The sequence below is a fragment of the Polyodon spathula genome, chromosome 22, assembly GCF_017654505.1.
Source record: "Polyodon spathula isolate WHYD16114869_AA chromosome 22, ASM1765450v1, whole genome shotgun sequence".
In the NCBI taxonomy this organism is placed as follows: Eukaryota; Metazoa; Chordata; class Actinopteri; order Acipenseriformes; family Polyodontidae; genus Polyodon; species Polyodon spathula.
Window position 1 is genome coordinate 26,437,376 of NC_054555.1, and position 10,012 is coordinate 26,447,387.

Consider the following 10,012-nt stretch of genomic DNA (forward strand, 5'->3'; position numbering starts at 1 on the left):
AAAAAAAAAAAAAGTTAACACAGCTGCCATTTGGTTTTGAATGGCTTTAAGCATAAAGCAATGAGAAATATTTGTTTCAAACATGACATCATAGTAGGTTTTATTGTCTGTTCAAAACACAGACAAACTTGCACTGAAATGGGTGTGTGTGGCTAGTAGCAATTACCCAATTGTTTTTAGTTCATATCATTGCCTTGCACAATGCACACTGAATAAAGAGACCAGATGCAAGATGAACAGTGAGTGACTGTAACATTGGAAACATCCCAAGTCCTCAAGCCACCTTGTTTCTTTGAATTCAGTCTTTTTCAGTAGATGACAAATCGACAGCCACAATAAACCTCCTCCATCAATCCCTGTCTTATTTGAGGCTAAAAGAAATCAGCTGCTTTTCTCCTTTTGGGTAGCTGTAGCAGGTTATCAGTAATGGAAGCAGGGTCCTGTGTGGCTGGGGTCCGTGCAGTACCGCTTGGTGTTGGGGTGCCACTTGGAGTGTTCAGCCCTGCTGGTGTTTTACATCCTGGGGTTCCACTGTGCGCAGGAGATGGGGTGTAGCTGGCCCGCAAAGCTTTATCTGTGTATTTGCTGGCTGTCCTGTTCACAAGCCTCTGCAAAGCTGGTGACAAGGCTGGGCTTAAACCTTTTGGCGTAAGGCTGAAACCAGAAAACACAAAAACAAACAGTAAGTTATCTCATCAGAAATGATGTATTAACTCCAAATTAAAACATGAACTGAACTGGGGTTTATTTGACAATTTTTTTTTTTTCCAACTAAACATTATATTTGGTTAGTACAATAGTACTGAAATATTAAGTGGACGCTACATGCAGACATTTTTTAGATTTTTTTCTGTCAGGAATTATGGAAGCATTCACACACCCTTTAACGTTTGCTTTATTCACTGTTACACAGCATGAAGCAGAGAGTCCTGTATCAGCACTTGCACATCTTACCTGGCCAGGTTTTCCGTGACCTTCCGTAGTGCTTCCTGTTTATTTGCTCTGTTTTTAGCAGCTGCTTCATTAGCCATTTTCAGGCCCAGCCTCTCTCTTCTACCAGGTGCTGGAATCTGCAAACCAAACACACCACTGCAACTGTGTCTAGCGATTAAAGGGCAGACCAAGAATCAAGCAAGAACCATTGAGTTAACCTTCGTCCAGGTCACCGTGGAATTCATTTATAGAATACACCAGTACTTACATCAGCTATTTGCAATTGAGAAAGTGATTTGGCTAGGAACATCCCACTACCAATTCGTTACAAACTAAAGAATAAAATAGCGAACAGTTGCCAAGTTTTAAATGGTTTACCCATTTACCTTAAAGGATGGACCACGTGTCCTCTCTACATAAGGTGTGTCAGAAGCATCCAGACGGAATGGGGTGCTTTCTATTTCACCCCAGGTCATTAAAGGAGAATCAGTCACACCTGTACCCATATAAAAAGAGAGAAAGTGATTCAGAAAGGATCTCCAGCCTCTCTGGATTGCCAACAGGAAAGAAAAAAAAAAAGTATGAATCTTCAGTCTATCAAGCATGACTTAAACAAACAATACATTTTTACTTTCTGACATCAAATATAATGGCTTCTTACCAGGTGCAGGGGATGGTGTGCCTAGGAAGCCATACCCATTCACTTTGGGCGAGTCTTGTGCGAGAAGGTCTTTGCCATCTGGACCAACTTTACCCTGCTTAAACTATACAGATAAAATGGTACGAATATGAATGAGATAAAAAGCATCTGTATTTTTAAAATAAAGCCATGCTATAAATGCTTAGTTTAGGGGTACTGTGTGTTTATTAAGTAAAGTTCAGAGCGATCAGCAGAACATCTGATTGAATATTTCTCCTTTCAATTCCATATACTGCAGGGCTGACAAGCCGCCGTTTATTTCAAGACCACACAAACCTGTGCATTGAGGGCTGCCGCTTGCTGTAGCTGAGTTTTGCTCAGAGCTTTGCTAAAAGGATCTCCCTGGAACCGTGTGTTTTTGTGAAGAACCTCTCGTGGTTTCTTGAAGCTTTCATCGTCTTTAACACCTTAAAAAAAAAGAGAGAGGGAAAAGCCACAGCTGTAATTCAGTAAAAGCAGCAAAAACAAGAATACATTAAGACAATTCTAGAATTATACACTGTATTACAAGAGCTAAATGTGATTAATCTAAAGGAAGTGTCTGGAAATTCTGAATATACATAGATGATGGTCTGTGTGACCTGCCTAATCCATTTTCTATTTAAGGCCACATGCATACATTTTGTTTTTTAAGTATTTACTTACTTAAAATATTGGGGTCGAAGTAAAGGGTCAATAATCAATCTGATTTTACTTACCATCTGGGTAATACATTAATGCATTCTTTGCCTTGTACTCCCACGTTTCAACACCTGCCTTCCCTGATTCAACTGCCTGCTTTTCTGCCGATGGCAATGCCAAATTCTCTGTGTGCCGCTGCAACCAGAAAACACAGAAAGCTTAAGCACACCAACTTGACAAAGAAGACCAAAACAGCTTCCAAACAACAAACAAAACACAAAATATTGGACAAGGATAAGCTGACCTGTTTAAACTCAGACTCTGCTTCATAGAGCCACGCATGTCTTGCTCTCTCTTTGACTTCTGCCAGATCCATGATCTGCTCAAAAGAAGCATTATCTTCACTGGTGTTTTTAGCTAAGAAACTATCCAAACAGGGTAGCTCCTTCTCTTCCTGGTCCTTTTCTTTCCCTCCTTAGAAAAACAAATGGGTTACTAATTATTACAAACAAATATATTAGAACTGCTTGAGATTATATCATGGGAAGTCCTGATTTCTAATTTCACCCACTGAGTACAAATATAATCTATGGGAGTTTTTAATACAAACTACTACTCTGGTTCTTGCCATACGTTGTTCAAAAACAAACCAAATTAAATCTTCTCAATGTACCTTCTTCTGTAACTCTTGCACTGTGTCTGGCTTTTGAGGACGGTGAACCTGGACGACCCTCAGGAGTTTCAAAAGTAGCTGGAGTGACATCTGATGAGATGACAATAGAATATCAACATTGTGGAAAACAATGGAAGACTGCATAATTGCATTAGTATATGTATAGTAGCCAGGATTCAGCAAGAAAGTGTGATTTCTAAGACGTTAGGAAACATTCATTTAGTGCTCACCAGGAATCTGTACGGAAGAATGCTAAGCTAATGAAGACAATCACTCAACTGCAGTTTGTATTTTTTATTTTTTTATTATTTGTTTTGTGGGTAACATACTGTGCTGACAAATGATCAAGGATGTAATAAAGAGGGTTGGGTCAATTCCTTTTTTAAATTCCATTTTCAAAATCAACTCTCACTCCCTTTGAAACAATTCCTTTAAAGCAGGGCTTTTCAAACTCGCTTCTGGGGTATCCCTGTGGCTGCTGGTTTTCACTCCAACCGAGCTCTCAATTACTTAATTAGACCCTTCATTGACCTGATAATTTGCTTAATGAGACCTTTTTACTTGTTTCCAGCTCTTGAACAGTTGCAGTTCAAGTTACTTATCAAATGTTACAGCTAACTTGAAATATGCAACTGTTCAAGAGCTGAAAACAATTAAAACGGTCTAAGCAAATTATCAGTTTAATTAAGGGTCTAATTAAGTAATTGAGAGCTGGGTTGGAATGAAAACCAGCAGCCACAGGGGGTCCCAAGGACCAGTTTGAGAAGCCCTGCTTTAAAAGGACTTGGAATTGGGAGGAGAAAAAAAAGAATTGACCACAACCCTGGTAAAACTAAGTGTAAAAAGTCCCTAAATGTCAACATTATTAAATAAATACAGTTACTTAATATTTTCATCCATTCGTCAATCAGACCTGGTCATTGCTAACAATGGAAAGTATTTACCAAAATTGGTTTTGAATCTGTGTTTATCAAAAAAAAAAAAAAACGGGGGTAGTTGTTGCTTACAGGGTGCAGAAGAATGCGCAGAAGATTTCCCCAGCGATGAACCAAATTTTATTGCTATTTCCCGCATCCTTTCCAGGTCTCCAGTCTCTTCAGCCTCTAAATAGCCCATCTGAGCCTGTAGCTTGTCCACATCTGGGAAGAAATCCCTCTGGATAATCTTTTCCAAGCTCTGTTGAATAGAACACTTGAAAATGGAAGCTTCCCAATATTTAAACGGCATAAAGTGGGAGCATTTTGGGCTATTACCCTATATACCGCTGTATTATTATTTACTATTGCTTACTTATTACAAATTATAATATTTCACTAGTTATATTCGTTACTTATAACATTACAAATGTAAAAGAAACGAACATCTTTCTTGAAATCACAATCTTGGTCCAAAAAAAGAGAAGCGATGGCCATGTATTTTTAGACTACCTACCTCAATGTAATTATCTTCGTGAAGAACCTTCCTCTTCGAGGGGGTTTCGACACCAGACTGGCCACCAATGGCCACAGTTTTGTCCGATTTAATCGGGACAAGTGCGCCTAAAGACGAGCCTTCATTCCCTAGGAGCGCCATCACCCGAGCCCGTGGATCTTGATAAACACTGAGGCCTGGCTTGAGCAATTACGAACTGGATTTCTGATAGAAACGTCAACTGGGTAATAATACACTCTAAATTACTTTTGTTGGTTTATTTTGTAGTACAGTAACGTCAGTACTTTTGAAATTATTTACTTAAACTACAGAAATATTTCCAATATCTGTGAAATCCAAATACGAAGTAGTACGCATTTCGATTTTGTTTGGACCTCAGCTATGACGTAAAACTAAGAGGCGGAGACTCAGTGCATGCTGGGAGATGGAGTTTTATATGAAGAGAGCAGAAAAAAACCTTACCTAAAAAATATAAAATAAAATACTACTTTGAAATATTGTCAGAGAGCAATTAATACACATCACAGTTGTACATGACACCAAGCTATAACACGATGAATGTGTGGCTTAATCTAGGTGTATTTGATGGAGGGTATAATGAAGACATACAGTTTATTATAGATAAACAATAAAAAAAAAAAAAAAAAAATTGGCCAACAAGCATACCCTTCAACTGACCAAAAAGTGCAACCATTTTAATACTTTTAAATGAACCAACACATAAGTTTAACACAGAAGCTTTCAAGGCCACCTACATTACATTTGAGAAAGAAAAAAAAAACACAATGCTGAAGTTGTTTTTATTTACAGACAAAAGTTTGCAATTACAGAATAAAACACTCCCCTTTCACACAAAATATTATAATAAACACACACACAGAGTTTGTTCCATGCCCTGAAACGAACAATCCACAGCCTCTTGCAGCCTGACTGAAAAGCTATTTGTTCAGTCTATACTTTCCACGATGTTCCATCGCTCCTGATCACTCGAAGCCAGGGAAACGCGCTTCCGTCGTCTACACTTAGCTCTTCGGTTATATAAAGCTCCCCTCTTTATGAATCCATACACACTAGGCTTGTATATCGCATTTTTAGCAGCTGTTTACATTCTAATATACTCCAGTATAAGAAAAGCAATGGAATAACCTGCTCTTTTTATTTCGTCTCTAAGACTGTCTTATTGAAAAGCAGTGTTTTGGACAAGAGGCAGACAGTGTAGCTTTAAATGAGACTTGAAATGCAGTGTAACAGACTTTTAAAATATAAATATAGATATACAGCATTTACTTTTCGGCACGTTTTAGTAAACTCTTCTGGTCGGGTTAATTCTTGCAATAACATTCCTAATTAGATTTCTATAAATACACTGCTTACATGTCTCTGATTTGAGGATTAGTATTCTACATATAATATAGAAAAAACAGCCATAATCTGCGACTGAGAAAGTTACATTATTTAAAAACAAACAAACAAAAGAAAACCCTCTAACCAAATAGGAATGCTGTACCCCATGCAACACACCCCCTTTAATTTAACAGCCACACCGACAGGTGGCGCTGTGCAATATCTGTTTAGATGTTCTCTGCCACACTGCTTTCTTTCCTTTTCAACAGCGCAGAGCTGGGCGGAGTCACGTGTGCATTTTAGTCTCTGTCATTGAAATAGCATAGAACTGCACTGTAAAGCAAATTGTAAATACTGTATATTTTGAATTATCCATTATCTTAACAGTGGATACAGAATGCTACTGAATGCATCGCCAGAGACCCAAACCCAAGCCTGTCTTTTGTTCTACAAGAATTTAGAAGTGAAAAATGTGCATGTAGACATCGTTGGCAGAATGATTAAGTTTCTAGAAAAGATGAGCGAATGTGTAAGGTAAGGGGGGCGGGGAGCTGTGTTTTCACTATTGAGACAAAATAACATTGTTATAGCTGTGTGAATTTACACAGTTCAGAATCTGGATACTTTGCAAGCAGTAGCGTGGAGACCCCGCACTGTGGTTCACATCTGCCCCTGCTTTCCCTGGATCCTTTGAGGATAGTTTCCCGGGAATTAAAGATACCATCCCGGGACACTAAATGCCAGAAACAAACATTGAGCACAAGTTAGATAAATCGGGATACAATATTACTGCAATAGACACTCAATATTAATTGATTGTCAATATTACAGTACTTAATGTTCTTAACAATTTTTTTTTTAAATGGCAGAGAATACTGATGACAGCTGTAGCCACCTCTTGGTCACTGACACATTGTAGCTGTATTGCGTTTGACCTATCGCCCCCACGGGTCAGTAAACCCATAACGGCAACACTCTGAAATATTGTTAGAAGTGGCTTCACTGAATACTGGTTGCCTATGTACACTTCTGAAACTTTATCATTCTGAATTGAAAATACTAGCTTTCCCCTTGAGCAAGCCTGTTTGCAGAGTGAGGAGATGAGAATAATTGGAAGAGTGCTCACTGAGAGCAGTTTCCAGAGCTTGTATTTTACGGTGGTGGAAACGCATCTGCCTGGTTTCCCTACAGGAGCTCGGCGAAGCGATGCAGAGGGAGAAGCCTGGACGAGGCGCTGCAGCTGTTGCAAGGCATTGCTGTGGAGGAGCTGAGCACACTAGACAAGAGTCACATCCTCCCTGTGGTGCAGCTTGTTCTTCTACTGCAGCTGGAGACAGTCACAAACTCTACTGCCTTCAAGAAGCTAGAGCTGGTATCTCATTCAGGGGGTCCTACTGCTCCCCACATTGCATTTAGGGAGCCATTCAAACGCTGGACTGAGTTGAAAAGATGCTTTAAAAACAGATACTTTTTTGAAAGAATGTGTATTTGGTCATTCCAGCGCAAGTGGACTAATAAGGAATTGTGACTTCTTAAATGACACGTTGGAAAGCCTTAGAAATGTGTTTTAAGATACAACTAGCATTATTTGTCTTTACCCGCTTGGAGAAAAATGAAGTCAGTGGGCTTCCAAGTATTCTTAATATAAGTTTGTGCCATTTTCCACTGCGTAACATAAACCACATCACATGCCTGTACTTTACCAGAATGTCCAGTCTAATTAAAATGTAACTACGCCATTACTTTTCACAGTGTGCAGTCTCAAAGAAGCACCGCATTGGTAATTAGTCGTGGGCTGTATCTGGAGCGCTTACATAGCAGTGCGCTATGATGTCCTTTAAAGCGGACAGCTTATACGTTATTTGTTGCTTTAATCGAGGTAGGGTTGATGGACAACTATGGTCAGCTCTAATACATAGAGAAGAGATCAGTGGGATGTGGAAACAGTGAAAGTGCGGATTTGTTTCTTTGACAGATTACATTGAAGCTAGCGGAGGTGAATAAGCCTCTTGTGGAAACAGAGATCGAGACGTGCATGAGCAATATTGTCAGCACCAAGCAGGTAAGACTTCAGATTACATTTCCTTCAGGAAGTGTTCCTGTTTGGCATGTTTTGATGTTTTTTTTTTTAAAATCGATTCTAGACAATAAAAAGTGTAAACATATATCATTTATCAGATTCATATTTGTTTTCCTTTTTTTAAAATTTGTTTTAGATTTTATCTGTAAAGGATCTCCAGACAGGTTAGTGCTAAATCTATTTTAAATAACTGGGTTTTTTTTTGTTCCTGTGTAGTGTAGTTAAGAGTTGGTGTTGTTTTCTGCAGTGGGCACGTTTTTGGAAGAGAGCAGTATTGGCTGTGAAATCTGGAGGGGGAATCTTCCCTTCTTGTTGTGTAGATTAGCCAATACATTCCCTTGGGTATTGGAACAGGAGGCATCTAGGAATGGAGAATGGGGCTACCTGACTGTTAAGGTAATTACTTTTCTATATTATGAGTTTAGCGTGAAAATACCTGATAACCAGTGTAGCTGAACAACAAGATGCATTTAGTTAGCAATTACTATATTGCATTACCTCACACGGAAATACATTTAGTAAGTTAGAAACCTAAACACTAATCTACATGAAGTGGAGTGTTATACATAGCAAGGCAGCTTAAAAAAAAAATCTATTTGCAAGATCATTTTTTTTGTTCTTATTGACCTACATCTAATTCCAGCTAAAAATAAGATTAAGGTAGCTGCATAGGGACCTGCCTGAATTACCCTTAAAGGAACCTGTATGCATTTGAGCTGGTCTCCTTTTCTTCTCTCCCCCCAGATCTGCCTGCAGGTGTTTCAGCTCCTGCCCAGAGAGGTGGCTCCTCTGGTCTGGGCAGAGAACTCCAGCAATGAGGCTGTGCAGAGCATTCTCACATACCTGCTGCAGATCATTCGAGGGAAGGTACCTGGATTGCTTTTTTTTTGGTGGAACTAATCCTGCCTGGATCCTTGTCAATTAATTAATGTTTGACTTCCTGTCTATGATGAACAAAACAAAACGAAAACTTGCTGCTTACTCCGTGATTGTGGGGGAGAGAGGGGTCTCCTGGGTGAATAATACACAAATGAAACTGTTAGTTGTTTGTTTTCAGTCGTCAAACAGAGACACCAGGCTCCTGGCTGGCACTGCAGTAACAATGCAGATTAACACAGCTTCTAAAACCCAGGATGGAGCAGAGGCAGCAGTCAGCCTGTTGCAGCTCACAAACAGAGGTGAGGATGACTTGTCATGCGCACTGTGTAATATGAAAGATACAACGTACCTAGGGAGCACAATTTATAGTAGAGTGAAGTCCTCATGCCTTATTTTGCAATTGCAACTGTGTTAGATGACGATGCTCAGCCCATAAAGAAATACTGCAGGGATCGTCAAAATCTGAATGCACTTTCATTTTAATGCATCATTTTAAATTGTGCGCATAACATTGGATGACTTGAGTTAGTGTATGTGTGCTCGGAACAGTCACCAGATCTGTCTTTAAATGAATTATATCCTAGTCAAAAGTGTATAATAAGATCTATATTAGCTCAGAATGTATTTTTGCTTTTGCCTTTGAGGGTGAGGGTGAGTTTTATTTTAGAAGAGACTTTACAAATGAGCTAGATTGAAAAGCGATTAGAGGGCTGTCTGTGGTCTGTTCCTGACTCAGAGCAGCTGGAGTTCTGCCTGGGCAGTCTGAGGGTGACCGTGTCCGCTGCGGGGCAGGACGGTGTGGACAGGCTGGCTGTGACGAGAGCGCTGCTTACCTGCGGCAGGAAGGACATCCTAGTGCACAAGCTGGCATCGAATGGGGTATGAAACCTCTACATTGTGTCTCTGCACCATTGAAGTGTGCAGTCAGTGAAGTGTGGACTCAAGGAGCTGCACCGATGTCATTGGTTGCTGTCGTTTATTTGTGCCATTTTCCATGCAGACTTGCCTGCTGTTGGATGTCTTGTTCCCAGCCGTGTCTTGCTTGTGTGAGGAGAATCTGGACTGCCATTATTACACCTTCCAAGGTAATTAACCGCTGTGGAGAGTATTGTTGTGTTTAGCGGTGTACTAGATTGTGGGAGCTGGCTTTCTGGTGTGTTTTCCCCAAAATATCATACAGTAGAAAAGGGGAAGGGTGAGCTGCACCCATTTGATCACATTTTGCATGTAAATTTGTTCCAAAGTTAGTTCCACAAACTGCAAAAGTAGAATACCGTGGTGTGCAATTTCAACAGCTACATGTAGGCTGTTGAAGGCTATGTATTGGGAACTGCTTTGTCTGATTTTTTCA

General features: G+C 39.8%; 2 protein-coding genes across 2 annotated transcripts; one reads left to right on the top strand and one right to left on the bottom strand.

Annotated features, from left to right (window-relative positions):
* Positions 1–83: 83 nt before the first annotated feature.
* LOC121297429 (splicing factor ESS-2 homolog) lies at positions 84–4,763 on the bottom strand. The gene is made up of 10 exons (XM_041223749.1): positions 4,359–4,763; positions 3,935–4,103; positions 2,928–3,017; positions 2,559–2,728; positions 2,332–2,449; positions 1,910–2,040; positions 1,595–1,697; positions 1,320–1,429; positions 955–1,070; positions 84–654 (listed from the first exon to the last, which is right to left on the bottom strand). Exons 1-10 carry the CDS (start codon positions 4,497–4,499, stop codon positions 372–374), a joined length of 1,431 nt encoding a protein of 476 aa, XP_041079683.1. The 5' UTR covers positions 4,500–4,763; the 3' UTR covers positions 84–371.
* Positions 4,764–5,907: 1,144 nt separating this feature from the next.
* On the top strand, positions 5,908–9,754 carry LOC121297049. The gene is made up of 9 exons (XM_041223061.1): positions 5,908–6,236; positions 6,894–7,074; positions 7,678–7,764; positions 7,919–7,946; positions 8,030–8,178; positions 8,527–8,649; positions 8,840–8,960; positions 9,398–9,540; positions 9,662–9,754. Exons 1-9 carry the CDS (start codon positions 6,100–6,102, stop codon positions 9,752–9,754), a joined length of 1,062 nt encoding a protein of 353 aa, XP_041078995.1. The 5' UTR covers positions 5,908–6,099.
* Positions 9,755–10,012: the final 258 nt, after the last annotated feature.